The 19,191-nt window shown below is 40.7% G+C and overlaps 1 protein-coding gene across 3 annotated transcripts in view; it reads left to right on the plus strand.

Annotated features, from left to right (window-relative positions):
* Flnb (filamin B) overlaps positions 1 to 19,191 on the plus strand; it is a 150,631-nt gene that overhangs the window by 62,344 nt on the left and 69,096 nt on the right. For all 3 annotated transcript variants that reach the window (XM_026388558.2, XM_026388556.2, XM_026388557.2), the window contains exons 2-4: positions 4,004 to 4,252; positions 5,877 to 5,974; positions 8,462 to 8,609. In XM_026388558.2, the coding sequence (XP_026244343.2) occupies positions 4,004 to 4,252; positions 5,877 to 5,974; positions 8,462 to 8,609 (495 nt within the window). The remainder of the gene's footprint in view (positions 1 to 4,003; positions 4,253 to 5,876; positions 5,975 to 8,461; positions 8,610 to 19,191) is intronic.

The raw sequence follows: 19,191 nt of genomic DNA on the forward strand, positions 1-19,191 counted from the left end.
TTCCTCCTTTTACATTTCTTTTTATTTTGATAGATGGACACAACTCATTCATTCATTCATTCATTCATTCATTTATATGTAGTGCTGAGGATCGAACCCAGGGCCTCACTCATGCTAGGCAAGTGCTGTACCACTGAGCTACAGTCCCAGCCACTCCGTTTACATTTCTGCTCCATGTTTACAGTCAGTATAAACATTGCTGAGCACACTCAGGTCTGAAAATTCTGTAATCTGTGGTAATGGTTAGACAGTGATTCTGTGATGTTGTGTAGCCTTTTGTTTTCAAGGCCTGGGGAGTCTCCTGTTTCCTGTGGATGGGAACTGGGGAGGCCTTTTGGGTAAGTTGCCATTTTTTATTGTTCCAGGAATGTGGTCAGGCATTTGAACTTTCACCTGTCAAAATCACTTTTGGAACAAGGACTGTTTTCCCTCCAGCTTCTTAGAATAGCAGAATGAAGGTATCGTTTATCCCAGTGAGACTGTAATGGGGGCTTTCCCATTTGGACACCCACCTTGAATTCATTGGAAACAGAATCCTGGGCTTTATATTTTTCATAAATTTGGCTCAGACTTTAACTGAGTCATATTTCCCCCCCCCAAATCTTTTTGATTTAAAAAAGATTCTTGTCTCTTTCCTTTAGAGCAGCATGTGTAAGCTAGATAAAAATACAGCAAAACAGCAAACTTGCTTTGTGTTTTGAGTTATGCATTAAATCTTCAGGTTTGCTTTTGAAAAGCATTTAACACAAAACTCTGGGAGGTTTTGAGTTTTGCACACTGGTGGCTTGTGGCTAGGTGACACACATAAGTTTCACTCCCCCACTTTCTCTTTCTCACCCTCCCACTTTTTTTTCAAGGTACTAGGGATTGAACCTAGGGTCACTTAACCACTAAGCTCCATTTGCAGCCCTTTATATTTTTTATTTTGAAACAGGGTCTTGCCAAGTTGCTTAGGGCCTCATTAAATTGTTGAGGGCCTCAAACTTGTGATCCTCCTGCTTCAGCCTCCTCAGTCACTGGAATTACAGATATGCACCACTACATCTTGCCTGCCCACATTTTTTAAGATTATTCTTCAAGCCTTTAGCTTGAATAAAGGAAACTAGAATGGAAATTTGACCTGGAAATTCTGATGATCGATAGGTTGGCAATGAATAGCATTTCAAAGATAACCTTGTAACAGGATATATAATCCAAAAATTTTAGTCATGGTCAAGGACTGCCAGCTGGAGAAGTTTCTGGTCCTGGGGATGAATTAATTGCTCAGATACCAAGTGCAGAGTCCAGGGTTTTCTGTGGACCACTGCTCCTATATTGACTGGAGGACCTTAGAAGCAGGACTGGCCTTGTGTTCACACAACCTGTATGCTCAGAAGGGCTCTCCACTTGATTTAATGATGTTGTGGTCTTTAAATTCTCCATGCTTTTTGGGCAAAGGGCCCTGCATTTCCATTTTTTTTAAACTAGGTACTATGAATTATGTAGATAGTCCTGCTTTAAAGTTATTATTTGACAATTAATTACATAGAAAATTCTTGGATACCTTCACTCTTGGAGTGACGATTGCTTGAATTTAGTTTGTCTAACCAGCCAGTTCATGATAATCTTTATTTGTCCAGTGTACGTGATCAGGTTTTATTATGCCCGAATCTGCAACTGTGAAATTTGTTCTTGGTTTCTGTGGGTTTGGGTGTGGGCTTTTAGAGGGTCTTTTGTTGTAAGAGATCCAACAATAACCAGCTTAATTTTTATATTTTTTAATTTATTTGTTTTTAATATTTATTTTTTAGTTTTAAGTAGATACATTATCTTTATTTTGCATTTATGTGGTGCTGAGGATCGAATATTTTTTATTTTGAGACAGGGTCAGTGCCTCAAGCATGCTAGGCAAACGCTCTACCCCTGAGCCACAACCCCAGCCCCAACCAGCTTAATTTTTAAAAAGCCCTCAGTCTTTCAGTTTTGAGTGGCAGACCATACACTCCTTAGCGGCATGTGGTTGTAGTTGGGTTTCATTGTGTGCAATCTGGTGTATGTCTAACCCAGGTGGCTTGTGGTGGGACACAGGAGTGACTCAAAGATGAAGAAGGATTGGTTACTCTCTACTAGGCATTCCTGGGGCCTGAGGGTAGGAGTCGGGGAAATGGACACAAGGTCCTATGTTGAGGGAGAGGTCCCTGGCATATTTACAACACACATGCTGGTGGGAATGTTGCACCACCAACCTTGAGGTTTGGTGCCTGAATGATGAACTAGGGTTTGTCTTGTAGGAGGATGGTGTAAAGAGTTTTTCCATCAAAGGAATACAGAATACCAAAAGGCCCTGGGGTTCAGAATAAGATATCTTGGGGGAATAGGCCATCTTTGAGCCTGAGAATGGGTTATGGTGGGTGGGTACGGGTGACAAGGGTAAAGCTCACTGGAACTTGTGTAGATTCTGAAGGTGTGTTTAAGGAGTTGACTGTGGAAGTCAGGACCAGGGAATAAGGACTAGAAAGATGGTGCTGGGTTATGTGACTTAACTTCTTCAATGGCTGTTCAAGATGTGGCAAAAGAGGAGAAGGTTGATGTTTATTGGGAAGGTATAGAGATTTGCCAAGAGATTAGGGTAGGGGGAGACGATACACTGTGCAAACTATACCAGGGTTTTGAAGGAAGATCCCAAAGTGGTTCTACTGTTTTCAGCTTGGGGTCCCTGTACAAGGGGGTGGATGTTTGGTAGTGAGGGAGATAAGAAACTGAGGGATAGAGATATTTAAAGATAATATTTATAATGCTTGAGTTTTTTTTTTTTTTTTTTAATTCATTTGTATGGAGGATTGAACCCAGGGTTGCCATATCACTGAGATACACCCCAGCTTGGTGGCAGGGTCTCATTAAGTCGCTCAGGTTGGCCTCAAACTTGTGATCCTTCTGCCTCAGCATCCTGAGATGGGATTTCAGGAATGCACTGCTGTACCCAGCTGTTGTTTGAGTTTTGTGGGTGTAGATGGACGTTGGTAAAAGGACAGAGAACTGATCAAAGTGTGATGTTTTGTCAAGCAGAGGGAAGACTAGAAAGGGGCTATGACTTTGGCTTCCCACTCCCCCCCTTGGCTTTGCCCATTTGCGTCATTTTAACTATTAAATGATTTCCTCTTTTGAAAAATTGACTTGTCAATTTTTGTCAAAACTGAAAACACTGAGCATTGGTGAGATTTAAGAGGACTCTGTCCTCTTAAACCTACAGATAGGAGTATAAATGAAAACAATATTTATAAGGAAAGGATGACTAAGACATAATGAATAGTGAAAAGAAGCATTTAAAAGCTGATTGTAGGGCTGGGGATGCAGCTCATTGGAAAAGCACTTGCTTAACGTGTGAGACCCTGGGTTCCATCCCCAGCACTGCAAAACAGTCAACAGTATAGTATAATATACATTCAGGGCAGCAAACACTGTGACATTAGTGTATACAAGCATACACACATACAGTCTAGACTGTGACACCAGGTTAGCAGATGGTTTTCTCAGTGATGCCTCCACCCTCCTTTAAAAATTTACTTATGTACCTATCTATTTATTTAAATTTTTAGTTGTAGATGGACACAATACCTTTATTTTATTTATTTAGTTTTATGTGGTGCTGAGGATTGAACCCAGTGTCTCACATGTGCTAGGCAAGCACTCTGCCACTGAGCCACGACCTTAGCTTAGACCCCTTTTTATTGTTTATATTTCTGAAATGATTTTTTATAAATTATAAAAACTTTTTCTTATGAAAAATTTCAAGCATCCACATAGAGACAATAGTATAGTGCATCCTCATGATCCAGTGGTGCCAGTGAATAACATTTTGGAATCATATTTCCTCTATTCCCATCCTCAAGTATTTTGATGCAAATCCTAGCATTGTGCCCGTTCACTCTCAAATATCTTAGGGGTGAGAACTTCACTCACTCAGGGGCATGATTCATGCTTGGGTCACCCAAAAGAATGACCACACCTATGCCTGTCTCCACAGATAGCAAAGCCATTGTGGATGGGAACCTGAAGCTCATCTTGGGCCTGGTATGGACACTGATTCTCCACTATTCCATCTCCATGCCCGTGTGGGAGGATGAAGGGGATGACGATGCCAAGAAGCAGACACCAAAGCAGAGGCTGCTGGGATGGATTCAGAACAAGATCCCCTACTTGCCTATCACCAACTTCAACCAGAACTGGCAAGATGGCAAAGCCCTGGGAGCCCTGGTTGACAGCTGTGCTCCAGGTAAGTATCCTTTCTGCCTAAATCATCTCTTGGGATGGGAGTCATTGGGCCCTAAACTTCTGGGGTTGGCTTCAAGCTTAGCTATAACTGGTGTGTGTCTCCTGGTTTTAGCCTACTCTATGACAAATAATGGAACTAAAAATGACTGTTCACCCTCCCAGTGGCAGATGTTCTAGGTGTATCCACAGATATGTTGGAGCATTGAATCTAGTCGTCTAAATTCCCAGCAAAGGCCTCAGTGCTTATGCTTGGAGCAGACCGTGGGTTTAGCTTTCAGACTCCAAAGTCCTGTGTCTTCCCACATTGGTGCCTGGTTTCTGGATGGCTTTGGCAGAAATATGTGACCCTCTTAGGTGGCTTGGCATGAAAATCTAAAAACTTCCATAGAGTGGAAAGTTCTTGTTTTTATTAACCACTGGTTTGACTATATATGGCTTTTTTCACTCCTTTCTTTCTGTATTGCTATGGAATAGTCCTTGATCAGGATCCAGTTGGAGTCTTTTCCACCCTTGATGGGCTCTTTTCTGAGTGGTTCAGTGTACACCAAGATTGTAATTATCCTCACTGGAAGGGTTTAGATTGATGGATAGAGTTTACCGCCCTACACTCAATAGAAGAACCAGAGCCAGTGTTTACATGTACCCCCTAAAATTGTTTTTAATAAAAAAAAAAAAACTACTCTGATAATTATATTTTCCACTGAGTGATCTGTATATGCTGGGCACATTAGATTTTTGTTTGTTTTACAATCTTGGTGTACACTGAGCCACTCAGAAAAGAGTCACCAGGGATAACCCAGGGGTATTCTACCTCTAAGCTACACCCCCAGTTCTTTTTATTTTCATTTTGAGGCAGGTTTTCACAAAGTTGCTCAGGCTGGCCTCAGACTTGCTGTCCTCCTGTCACTGCTTCCTGAGATTCTGGGATTACAGAAGTGCGCCACTGCACCCAGCTCACATTAGTATCTAATAAGGTAGTATCTAATAAGGTAGCAGTCCTAAATACAACAAAGGAGTGCTAGCTAGTGTCCTTTGAGTAAAGGAGAAGGGCTGATCAAGCTGCATTCTTCCTTGAGAGCCCATAATGTGGTATATTCAGGAAGAACTTGAAGCACAGCATTAGTTCATCTCCCACTGCCCTCTTCTTCCATTCATTTAAAAACAGAATTTAAGATGCCTCTTCCCAATTTAAATCTGAGGATTTTTACTCCAGTCTTATACTTCGTGTGTCTATAAAGACTTTGAAAATAATTCTATGACTGTGTCTTCATGCAAGTAGATTTTTGAACCACACAGATGCTAGTTCTGTCTTTTTCAGCTCTATCCAGGAATAGGATCAAAAGAATTTCTCAAAAGTCATGAAACCCACATAATCTTATCGGCTTTGTTTGTCATAGCAGATCTTCAAGGAATGGGGAGCCCCTATCTTAATGCAGGAACATAGCAGCCTAAAGGAGAAGCCTCTGCTAATGTAGAAGAGTGTGATCCTTAAAATATAGAATTCACTGAGATTTTGGAGGAAATTTTTATCTTGAGTTAAGAGAGTAAATGGGTTTAATTTTAGACACGTGGCTTCTTTTAATCTCTTGGGTCTGCTCTGCTAACAGCATCTTTTGTATTAACAGGTCTGTGCCCAGACTGGGAGTCCTGGGATCCACGGAAGCCTGTGGATAATGCCCGAGAAGCCATGCAGCAGGCAGATGACTGGCTGGGTGTCCCACAGGTATAAACACACGTGCCATGTCCCATGAACCTGCCCCATCCCTTGGTTTATTTCTGCCACTCTGGATACCTTTCTGGATCATAGAGGCAGTCTGATCTTGGCATTCAGCTTTCCAAGAACATGGCCTTTGGCCCTCTCCCACCTCCCTCAGTTTACTCATAATAAATAATAGATTCTCGTGGATTTAGGTGCTTTTGGATCACCCAAAATCACATGCTGGTAAACTTTGTTTTTCTTTTACTTCTTCTGTGTGTGTGTGTGTATGTGATATGATAATCAGTATTTATTACTAGGTAAGTATTACTGTACAGAAAAAAAAATTATTTATCTGAAAGATAAGAGGTGAAGAATCCTCTGTTGCAGACCCTGGAAGGTGAGTCTGGGTGGGATGGCTGGGCAGAAAGAGCTCAGGTGGAGTCTGCTTAGGTTTTTCCCCGATGTTGTTTTTCGTCACCATTTTCAGAGCAGTTCAGGGCTGCTGAAAACTCATGGACCTCACCAGCTGGGAGCATCCTGTGTCCATGTTTGTCCTCAGCTACATGCACAGCCAGTGTGGCCTACGGTTTCCAGCTTGGGCCAGAACAGACACCATCTCAGCCTCTGTGTCCATAAGGCTAATTGTCACCTGGACTTCCTTTCCCTGTCTCTAAATTTTCTACTTTTTTTGCTCCAAATACTTTAAAGGCAGTCTTTAAGCCCCAAGTAGCAAATGTGGACCTTAGCTATTAGGTTGAACCATAAGAAATTGTCAGTATTCAATCATCTTTTACCTATATAAAAGAAAAACAATTTCAATCTGATATTTTAGGGAAAGTCATAGGACTTAGACCTTTTTTTTTTTTTTTTCTGTGGGTGGCGGGGGAGTTACTGGGGATTGAACTCAGTATCACTCAACCACTGAGCCACATCCCCTATTTTGTATTTTATTTAGAGACAGGGTCTCACTAAATTGCTTAGTGCCTCACCAGTGTCGAGCTACTGGGATTATACGCGTGCAACACTATACTAACAGGACTTAGAACTTTTAAAAACACTGTAAACAGGGATTACTCACTATTAATGGGAATTGTGGAAGAATTTGTATTGCCCATAATCCTGTCACAGGAATAACAAAAAAACTTGAAAAAAGACTAAGATACTATCTATGATAGCTACATTGCTTAGCTGATGTCCATTCTTCCTAGCAGGGAGGAAATCCAGTGTTTCTTTCTAAAAAAACTACCTTTGGTAGTTAAGCAACCATCACTCCCACGGTCAAAGTCCTGATCAAAGAGAAGTGGTAGATAGTTGGTACTGCGCTGTTGAGGACCTCACTGTAGGCTCCACTAAGGTCTGAGTTGGTGTTCAGAGCTGATTTCAGTGTATTTTGTAACAGGATTGCTAGGAAGGTAGAAAAACTTGCCTATTTCCTTGGTTTGGTTTTGGAATCACGTCTGTGCTACATGACCCATTTCTTGGCTCACCCACCCTCAGGAAGTGGTGTGGTATGTTTTTCATCTCCTTTTAAACCTAAAACCATCTCCTTTTGACGTTCATATGATGTTAGCACTGTAAAGTTTTAAAGGAGCTGCTGGGGAGAAATGCCAAACCTGTGCACATCAATTTTATATGGAATGTATTACAGGCCACTGTTCAAACCCAAAGAGCTATTTTGTTCTTGCAGACTAATCATCAGAATGTTTTCCTTTGTTGCTTTTTATGTCAGGGAGGGGGAAGTTGAATACATCAGTTTATAGCGTTTGGGTAACCTGGGTCAGGAGACCAAGCCTTCCCTTTGTTTAAGGAGTGGTGGCTTACCCGCTCAGCACCATTGTTGGGGAAAGGGAGCATTTGGCATGCTGTTACGTCTGTATCAGTGGTGGCACCGAGGCTTTTACCACCTTCATGGAGGTCATCTGACCAATGTGGATCTTATCTTAAGCTGAGTGTCAGGAGAAATTCACCCACTCCCCATTTTATTTTTTAATGACTCCTGATAGATTGAGACCACATATCTAATATGTCCCTGTATTGTCTCCTACTGATTTTGTTTATTTTTATTAGTAGAGTTAATAGAGATGTAGAGAGTGGATTTATAAGTAAAATGCTGTTTTATCTATGTACTTTTTTAAATGGTATTTTTTAATCCTGTGTGTTTCCTTCTTTCTTCTTCCTCCTGTTTGCCGTAGCTTATTGCTTTATCCTTTTTTGGAATGTTTGGCCAGGGGAGAGAGAGGAATCTTATTTTGGGAGGGAAAAGAATGAATCTCTGGAAATTATGTGGAGAGTTTTCTGGAAAAGATCCCCCAGCTTTATCCTCTAAGAGGTTAAAAACACCAATCTGGGCATTTCGGTTTAATGTATTTCACTTTAATGTATTTCACTTCAGTGAGAAGCTGACTCAATTTCTTAGCATTTGTAGCATTTGGTTTAAGAGCTATTTGCAAAATTTTCAGTGGTTGCCATGTGAGACATTCTGGGTATTCATCTGCCATGTTGTTTTTCTAGGTCATCACTCCTGAAGAAATTATTCACCCGGATGTGGATGAACACTCAGTGATGACTTACCTGTCCCAGTTCCCCAAAGCCAAGCTCAAACCAGGAGCTCCTCTTAAACCCAAACTCAACCCAAAGAAAGCCAGGGCCTATGGCAGAGGTAAGAGCTGGTCCTTTTGGCTTTGAGGCTTGTCCTCTGGTATTGGAGATTGTTATGTGGTTTTGCCGGGAATGTTCTGAATGAAGACGATAGGACAGGCTTAATCCTTCCAGATATCCTAGGCCTTCTTTGTTACGTGCCTTTTTTTCCTTTTATCCTAGAGATCCATTATTTCTGACCATCTTATGATAGAGAATGAAGAGTTTGCTGCTTTGTGATGTTAGTGCAGTGACCCTGCAACAGAGAAAGGGCCATTGCTCCCATTTTCAGAAGAGGAATCAGAGCCTGTCCACAAGGAGTGGGGATAGGTCTTGCCTCGGGTCTCTCATCACTGATGGGAGCAGGCAAGAGCTTGAGTCATCTGACCCTTGATTCATTTCTCCCGTTATGCAAAAGTGGCCTCAGGTTTCCAGATGGGATGGGAGTTATTGTTAACCCCTGTTAGAAACTTCCTTATGGAGACATCCTGTTTATGAGACTCTGAGACATCTACAGGACAGAGTGTTGCTCACAACATGATACTGGGTCGAAGCCATTTCAAGGCATTTGGTGCCCTGGTTGGCACCTGACTTCAAGTACACTAACTTTGAAAAGAGAACAGTTGTGTGATTGCACAGTTTGATTTTTGGTAAGGATCGGCACAGCGAGATACAGCTTACTCTCTTTTCTTACTTTTTTTTTTTTTTTAAAGAGAGAGTTAGAGAGAGACAGAGAGAGAGAATTTTTCAATATTTATTTTCTAGTTTTCGGCGGACACAACATCTTCGTTTGTATATGGTGCTGAGGATCGAACCCCGGGCCGCACGCATGCCAGGCGAGCGCGCTACCGCTTGAGCCACATCCCCAGCTTTCTCTCTTTTCTATGCAGAAGAGAAGAAGTGTATTTTATTAATTTTCATAATTGCAGTCAGGATAATATTTATACACACTATATCCTATATAACCCATACCAGAATTAATAATTGTTACCATTCTAACTGAATAGTTTTTTGGCTTTGTGTTTACATTTATTTGTGTCTTTCTATGTGTGCACTTGTTCAGTTAGTAAAAAGTAAGCTGGGCGTGGTGGTGCAATCCTATAATCCCAGCAACTTGGGAAGCTAAGGCAGAAGAATCATGAATTTGATGCCAGTCTTAGTAACTTAGTGAGATCCTGCTTCAAAATAAAAAGAGCTGGGGATGCAGCTCAGTACCCCTGGGTTGAGGGGTTCAGGGGTTTTCTGGTCCCTGAGACCAAAAAAAAAAAGATGCAGGTATAGTGACATTTCACATCTCAATTCATCAGTAAGCCTCTCCTCAGAATAAGATGGCTTCTTATTTAATCACAGGATTCATTATCACATATAAGAAAATTGACCATAATTTCACATCATCTGATATCTGGTTTGTATTCAAATTCTCCTGAAAATTTTTCTATTATAATAGACAACCTTACATATTAAGATTTGATTGAGGTTTATATGCTACATTTGTTATTCCTCTTTAGACTCTATAAATATAGAATAATTTCCCCAAACTTTTTTTTTTTTTTTGATAGTATTGGCTTTTTGCAGAGTTCCAGGCATGTGTCTCACAGCATGTCCTATAAACACATTCCCTTTGAGTAAAGTGTTTTTTCCCTGTAGGCATCAGCTAAGCCTTAAGATGACACATGTCAGGCCAGAGATGTTGACCAGGTGTTGTTCTCGCTTTCAGTGGCTGGGTCTTGTCATGGGTCTTTTTGGGCACGTTTTAGACTCACGGAAAGCCTAGTAATGCTGGTGAGGATGCACTTGCCACTCGAGGTTCTCTCTGGCATTGAAGTGGGGTCTATGCAATGATTTGTGTTTGTAGGAACTGGGGACTTTGTTGGAAGTCCTCCTTCCATTTGTACTTACTGAAAGTTGGCATGCTCATGTTGCTTTCTCTGAACCATAATTGGAATGAGGGGATCCCTGAGTTGGAAGACTGTGCTCCCTTGTAATGGCAAAAAAGCTGCAAAAACAAATCCCTAGTCAACAAAATTGACCAAACACATTGAATCTAATCAAGACATAAAATGCTTGTTTGTAATAACCTTATCACTGGCTGTCTCATTTCCCCATTGTTAAATGTGACATGGCTTCCTTTCACAGTGCTGTTTTCTAGAATGTGACCATTCACTCTGGTTCAGGAATGTGGCTGGTCATTGCCATTTCCTCCTTCTGTCTCTTTGTAAGTGTTGGAGACAGGAGGAGGAAACAAACCTTTATTTCTTTTATATTTATATATGTGTAGCTTTTTGTATTTTAGAAATCATGGTAGAGTGTATGTAACACAAAATTCACCATTTGAACCATTTTTAAGTGTACAGTTCTGTGGCATTAAGTATATTCACAGTGGCATGCGACCATCACCGCTATCCATCTTCAGAACTCTTCAACTTCTGGAATGAAAATATCACTGTCATTAAAATATCCCATCTCTGTTCTCTTCTCCTGGTAACCTCTCTTTTACTTTCTGTCTCTGTGAATTTGCATAGGTATCTCATAGAAATGGAGTCACACAATATCTGTGCTTTTGTGTCTGGCTTACTTCTCTTAGCATGTATTTTTAGAGTTCACATTGTCACATGGATCAGAATTTCATTCCTTTTTATGGATGAATATTCTATTCCATGCATGTGCCACATTTTGTTTATGTATTTGTCTGTTGGTAGACGTTTGAGTTGTTTCTATCTCCCAGCTCTTGTGAATAGTGCTACCATGAATATGGGTGTGCAAGTATCTGAGTCCCTTCTTTTAATTCTACAGCGGACTTGCTGGGCCACCTGGCAATCTGGTTAACTTCTTTTCCCTTTTAAACTAGGACAGCAAAATGGTCATTTTAGGTGACAGGGCCACAGTGTGAGGCTTCACAGATGGGGCCTTGAGACATTATCCTTATTCCATGGTGAAATGAAAGCCAAGGCTGGTTTTTTGCTCTCTCCTAGGTGGCTACATTGTTTTGTTTCACTACCTGAGCCTAGGAATTGAGAGTATTCCATCTAGTTTTTAAAGGGTCGAGGGGTTTACTTTCCCCCCCCATTTTTGGATGTTGAATAGATTCTTATGGCCAGTGAGTTAGCATTTGCAGATCTAGTCATTGAGCTCTGACTTGCCTAGTTTGTGTTGAGGGGGAGGTAAATCCCAGAGCCACAAAAAAGGTTTTTGTGTGGTGGACTCCCTTGCTGGCTTAGGTTTGTTGGAAGCATCCATCCATGAGCTCAGCAGAAACCTTTTCCAAAACCTCTGTTCTATATGAAGCCTTTACTGCCTAGCAAGTCTTAAACACCCTTCCATTGGAGCAATCAAAGGAACCAGCTGTTTCTCGGCTTGGTGAGCCCAGCTCCACAGGAGTTTATGGAGTGTGGGGCTGTGGTTCAACCTCCCAACCAACCATGGTTAGCCAGGGCCCCAGAGCCCAACCAAGCCTTGACAACATGCAGTAAGTTGGTGTTCAGGCTGTTGGAGTTAGATGAAGTAGATGTTTATCAATGTTGTAGGTGCATGTTTAAATTTATTTAAGTGTTACCCAAACATTATGTAAATTTTAAGCGAAATGAAAAACCCATAGTAAACATAAAGTTAAATCCCACTTCCTAGTTGCCCATTCTTTTCCTTCCACCAAAGTCTGAGGCATTTCTTTCTATCCTTTTTGTTTGTGTGTGCTGCATGAGTTCTAGCTGTGATTTCTTCACTTTGGTTTTTTTTGGGGGTTGGGGGAGTACCAGGGATTGAACTCGGGGGCACTCAACCACTCAGTCATATCCCCAGCCCTATTTTGTATTTTATTTAGAGACAGGGACTCACTGAGTTGCTTTTTTTTTTTTTTTTTTTTTTAAGAGAGAGAGAGAGAGAACTTTTTAATATTTATTTTTTAGTTTTCAGCGGACACGACATCTTTGTTTGTATGTGGTGCTGAGGATCGAACCCGGGCCGCACGCATGCCAGGCGAGTGTGCTACCGCTTGAGCCACATCCCCAGCCCCTCACTGAGTTGCTTATCACCTCGCTTTTGCAGAGGCTCAGCTTCCAGAGTTGCTGACATTATAGGCGTGTGCTGCTGTACCCGGGTCACTTTGCATTTTTTACCTAACAGTATGGGGACTTTATCCAAAATATTGTAACAAATGACCCAGTGTCTTTTAAACAGATTGGTATGAAGGATTAAAAAAAAAAAAACAACAAAACATAGGGACATTAAGAGAGTAAATGAAATTTAAGAAATTATACGAACCTTATTTGGTTCCAAACTGACTGTTAGAAAGCTTCATGAAATTTATAAGATAATTGGAAACTTGAATTCCAACTGAATATTTGAAGATATTAAGGATGTATTGTTAATGTTTTTGATGTGATGTTGGTCTTGAGGTTTTATTTTTGTTTTCTGATTGTCTGTTTGTTTGTGGTGCTTAGGAATTGAACCCAGGCCCTCACCAAGGCTAGGCAAGTGCTCTGCAACTGAGCCACACCCCCAGCCCTGGTACTGACTATTTACTAACAGTGTTTTTCTAAAGACCCAGTGAATGTTTATAGTTGAAACGTGAGGTCCACAGCTGGTGTTAAAAATGACTCAGAAGGAGGAAAAGAGGTCAGGGTGAAAGTGAAAGAGGTCTGGAGTTGATAGTTGTTGAAAGGAGATGGTGGGTCCATGGGGCTCACTGGACAGTTCTCTCTACAGCCCTGTAGGCTTGGAATTCTCCATAATAAAATGTTTTAAAAATTAAAATTTAAATTATTGCTTCTGGGTAGAGGAAGCAGGACTTTTTCTAGTTCTTCTTGCTAAGTACCACTAAATACCCTGGGTGTCAAATGTTAAGACAAAACCTGAGCAGACTCTGAAGGAGGACAAGTTGGGGCAGCTAAGGCCTGGACCCAAGGAGGGACACAATAGTGAGCTTTTTGGGTTTTCTTCAGCTTTGTCTATCCCAAACTTGGGGCTGAAGAAGATGACAAACACCAAAAGCCCCAACAGAAGTCTGCTCTCTGTAGCCCAGGGTCTAGTAGGGCAAAATGCTTTATACCATAGCTGTTCTCTCTACTCAAGCCAAACACCATGGAAAAATCAGTGCCCTGCCTCTTACACATGTAAAAGCACTTGGAGAGCCTAGAGTTTTACCACTCTAGAGAGAAGGAAGCAATGATCTCAGTAGAAGCCAGGTGAGGAGCAATAATGAGGCACCCTGTCCCCTTCCAGCCCCTTGTGGAGGCCTTGTGGAGAGCTGGAACTCCCACCACCACCCACCAGAAAGAGCAGCCCACAAAGGTGAGGCCTTGAGGATGAGCAGAGTTTGAATGGAGATCCCCAAAGGCAGCAACAAGGTGTGCACCTCCCCTCCCCTGCTGGAATGGTAGTAAAAGGCCAGTTTGTAAGCAGAAAGTTTACGTAAGATTCAGAATCTAGTTATCATAATATCCAAAGTATCAAGATTTCAGTTAAAAAAAAAATCACTTGTCATACCAAGAGCCAGGAAGATCTCAAGCTAAATGAAAAAGATAAAACTGAGTTGATAAAGACCTTAGAGTTATCTGATGAAGATTTTTAAAGTGGCCATTTTAAAGAAGTCTTCAACCAGCTATTATGAACATTCTGGAAACAAATGAAAAAAAGTGAACAGTCTCTACAAAGAAATAGAATGCCCTAATAAGAAATAGAAGACATAAAGAATAGGAAGCTGTTCATAAAGCTGTATATAAAGAGGAAGCTGGGCATTGTGGCACATGCTTGTAATCCCAATGACTCAGGACGCTGAGGCAGGAGATCACAAGTTTGAGGCCAGCCTCAGCAAATTAGTGAGACTCTGTCTCAAAATTAAAAATAAAAAGGGCTGGGGATGTAGCTCAGTGGTAAAGTGCCCCTGAATTCGGTCCCTGATACCAAATAAATAAATAGCCAGATGGAAATTTTACAGCTGAAAAATATAATAAAATGAAATGAAAACATGTGATTGGGCTCAGTGGTAACATGGGTGAGGCACTGGGTTCAATCCTCAGCACCACATAAAAAAATAAATAAATGTTATAAAAAATTAAAAATAGCAGAATGGAAGGACAGAAAAGAGAACCACTGAACTGGAAGATGGAAAAAAAGATATTACCCAGTCCAAAAAAGAGAAAGTACATAGCCTCAGGAACCTTTGGGATTATCACAAAACATCTAATGTTCATGTTAGAGGAGACCCAGAAGGAGAATAAAAAGAGAGTAAAACTAAAAAACTACTCAAAAAATAATTATACATATATAATTTTAAAAAATTAAAAAAAATTTTTTTTGGTACCGGGGATTAAACTCAGTTGCACTTAAGCACTGAGCCACATACCCAGCCTGTTTTTATATTTTATTTAGAGACAGGGCCTCACTTAGTTGCTTTGCACTTCACTTTTGCTGAGGCTGGCTTTGAATTTGTGATCCTCCTACCTCAGCCTCCCTAGCCATTGGGATTACAGGCTTTGCACCACCATGCCAGGCTTGAAGAAATAATATTTGACTGAAGACTTTCTTAAGAAGTTGAGCGAACCCCAGACAGGGAAAATATTACACACACACACACACCAAAAAAAAAAAAAAAAAAAAAAACAAGAAACAGCTCACAAAACTAAAGACAATATGTTTATTTTTTGGTACTGGGGATTGATCCAGGGGTGCCCCACCACTGAGCCACATACTCTTTTTATTTTTTATTTAGAGACAGGGTCTTGCTGAGTTGCTGAGGCTGACTTTGAACTCATGATCCTTCTGCCTCAGTTCTCCAGGTTGTCAGGATTGTGGATGTGTGCCACCGTGCCAACAATACAGAAGCAGCCAGAGGAAAATGGCATCTTACCCAAGGGGGCAGAATAGTTAGAATGAATGACAGGTTTCTCATTCAAAACCATGGAGGCCAGAAGGACATAACACAACCTTTTTCAAGTATTCAAACAGAAGAATTGTCAAGCCAAAATCCTGTATCGAGGGAAAATATCCTTTAGGAATGAAAAGAAACCATTACATTTTCAGACAAAGGAAAACGGAAAGAATTTGTTTCTAGCAGTCCTACCCAGAAAGATGGCCTTTTAAAGGAAATTCTTTGAATAGAAAGGAAATCTAAATTAAAGAAGAAATTTGGGGGGTGCTTGGGTTGTAGCTCAGTGGCAGAGCGCTTGCCTAGCACCTGTGAGGCACTGGGTTTGATCCTCAGCACCACAGAAAAATAAATAAGTAAAATAAAGGTAAAGGTATCGTGTCCATCTACAACTAAAAAAAAAAAAAAATAAGAAGAAATCTTGGAATAGTAAAGAGAAAGAACATGATGAGTAAAAATGTGTCTATCTGTAGGAGACGTCCCTCAACAACCACAGACTACCAAAATTCAACCAGAATGAATTAGATAACCTGAATTGATCCTATAAACATTAAGGAAATTTAATTTTAAAAATTTAATTTAAAAATTTAAAAGCTCTGAAAAAGAAACCTTCAGGCCAGTTAGTGTCACTGGAGAATTCTACCAAAGATTTAGAGAAGAATGAAAACCAATTTCATACAATCTCTTTCAGAAAATTTGAGGAAAGAACACTTATCAGTTCATTTTATGAAACTAATAACCAAACCAAGAAAGATACTAAAAAAGAAAACTGTAGGTCAGTATCCCTTAGAGTTTAGATGTAAAAGTCCATCCCAAAATATTACATATAAAATGACTTATGTATCACGAACAAGTGGAATATATTCCAGTCATGCCTTCTGGCTCACTGTTGGAAAAATCTATCAGCATGATCTGCCCTATTTCAGTCACAGGCTAATAAAGAAAAATTACATGACCATATGAATTCAGAAAAAAACACCTGACAAAATTCAATATCCACTGGGCATGGTGGCACACACCTGTAATCCCAGCAGCTCCGGAGGCTGAGGCAGGAGGATCGCAAGTTCAAAGCCAACCATAGCAACCTAGAGAGGTGCTTAGAAACTCAAGACTCTGTCTCTAAATAAAAAACAAAATAGAGCTGGGGATGTGGCTCAGTGGTTGAGTTGCCCCTGAGTTCAATCCCTGGTTACCTCCACCCCCCCACCCCCTGCAAAAAATCAGTACCACCCATGAGAACTCAAAAGAGGAACAAAGAGGGAACTTCCTCAATTTAACACAGAATACCTACCCCAAGAAATCCATAGTTAACACTACAATTAGTGGTGAAAGACCTGAATGTGTTCCGCTAAGACTGTTATTCAACTTAAAGGTTGAAGCTTCCAACAGTGAAGTTAAACAAGAAAAGACATACAGATTGGAAAATCAGAGATAAAACTGTTCCTATTTTCAGATGAATGTCTTATTGTCTTTGTTGAAAATCCCAAAGAATCTTAAAAACAAAAAACCCAAAGTGGGAAAAAACCCTCCTGGGATGAGTAAGCTCAGAGAGGTCACAGGATCCAAGAGCAGTGTACCAAACTCAGTTCTGTGTCATAGAGTATATACTAGAGGAAACATGTGGACCTCTGAATTAAAAATAGCATACCATTTACAATTACTCAAAAGGAAAAATGAGAAATTGGTATAAATCCAATAATGTAAGTGTAGGGCTTATAGAATAGAAACTACAAAAACAGTGATGAAGAAAGAAAAGATTCAAGTGGAGAGACATTCTGTTTCACATGGATTATAAAAGGTCAAACAGTGAAGATGTCCGTTCTCCCCAAATCATCATGTCACCACAATTGCTGTTAAAATCCCTGCAGTGACTGAGTGTTTGCCTAGCATGCTTGAGGCCCTGGCTCAATCTCTAGCACAGCAAAAAAAACTTAAAAAATGAAAAAAGAGAGAAACAAATCAAGAATAACAAAAACTCAGCAAGCGTTTTCACAGATAGAGGCAGGATTCTTCTTTTAAAAGGTGTATTGAGGTGCGTATCTGCGTGGTACAGCATGTGCCTAGCCTGCTTGAGGCCCTGGGTTCAATTCCCAGCATTACCACAAATAAAAACAAACCCACCACTCTTTTTCCTAAGATCTCTTTCTTCTAAATTTTTCAAAACAAGCCCCCCAAACAGTCCCAAGCCAGGCCATGTTGTCTGTTTTACTTTGCTACCCGGTGACCTCAGACAGATACTCCAAAGAGTATAGTATTTCTCTTCTTGTCCCTGTCAGGGGTCATTTATGAGAACTTGGGGACTGAATTTTACTTCAAAGATGTTTTGAAACAAAACTTTTTGTAGCTAAGATGATGAGAAGACAAGCTAAAATGTTTGCAAACCACATATCCAGCCAATTGCCTGCACCTAGAACATCTAAGGAACTTGGAAAGCTCGGTAGTTGAAAAATGAATGGTGACAACCACCACCCAAAATTCACCTAACCATCCAGTCAGAAAACCAGCAAAAGACAGGAACATTTTCACTGAAGAGAATATACAAATGCATAGAGGCATATGAAAAGCTGGCTCAATATTGTTAAACATCAGAAAATGAGAATTAAAACCAATACCCTTTCAGGGGCTAAAATAAAAACTAATAATGACAAGCTGGCGAGGTACAAAGAAACTGGATCTGGATCACTTCTGTTTTGCTGGTGGATATGTGAAGTGGTATAGCCATGCTGAAACACGTCTTGGCAGTATCTTTAAAATCAAAATGAGCTGGGCACAGTGGTGTAAGACTGTAATCCCAGCAGCTCAGAGGCTGAGGCAGGAGGATCACAAGTTCAAAGCCAGCCTCAGCAAAAGCAAGGTGCTAAGCTTCTCAGACCTTGTCTCTAAATAAAATACAAAAATGGGCTGAGGATGTGGCTCAGTGGTTGAGTGCCCCTGATACCTGCCTTCCCTAAAATCAAAATGACTAGCTGGCGTGGTGGTACACACCTGAAATCCCAGGAGCTTAAGAGGCTGAGACTGGAGGATCACAAGTTTCAAGTCAGCCTCAGCAACTTAGAGAGGCTCTAAGCAACTTCATAAGACCCTGTCTCTAAATAATGAATAAAAAAGGCTGGAAATATGGCTCAGTGGTTAAGCGCTCCTGGGTTCAATCCCTGGGACCATAAAACCAAAACAATACAACTAAACATGCAACTCTAATACAACCCAGCAGTTACACTCCTGATATCCCAGAGGAATGAAAGCTTATTGTAAAGGAAAACCTTTTTCTTTCTGTGTCCTCACAACTATGGAAAACTATTTCAACTCTCAGTACTTTATTTACTTCTGGTCACCAAACTGTAAATTTTTTCTCACATTGACCATTATTCCAATTTATTATTCAGCAACTGCATGTCTTGTATTTCAGTTTGATTCTGACATGGTCTGGAGGCAGCACAGGCACCATTCGTTAAGGGCTCAGTCCTTAACTGTCCCCACTTCATACACCAGTCATAAGGAGTGGGTCCTTAGGTTCACTCACAATTTCTTTCTGACTTGGCTACAAAGTGGAGGTCACCGTGACCACCTCCACCTCCTCAGGTTGAATCAGTTGCTAGTGGGGCTCACAGAACTCAGGGAAGCATTTACTCATGTTTACTGACATAATACCAGATAAAAATGGACACCAAATGAGGAAGTCTATAGAGTTAGGTTCAAAAGGGTCCTAAGTGCAGGAGTTTCTGTCCCTGGGGAGTTGGGACGG

The sequence above is a fragment of the Urocitellus parryii genome, chromosome 3 (assembly GCF_045843805.1).
Source record: "Urocitellus parryii isolate mUroPar1 chromosome 3, mUroPar1.hap1, whole genome shotgun sequence".
NCBI classification, from domain to species: Eukaryota; Metazoa; Chordata; class Mammalia; order Rodentia; family Sciuridae; genus Urocitellus; species Urocitellus parryii.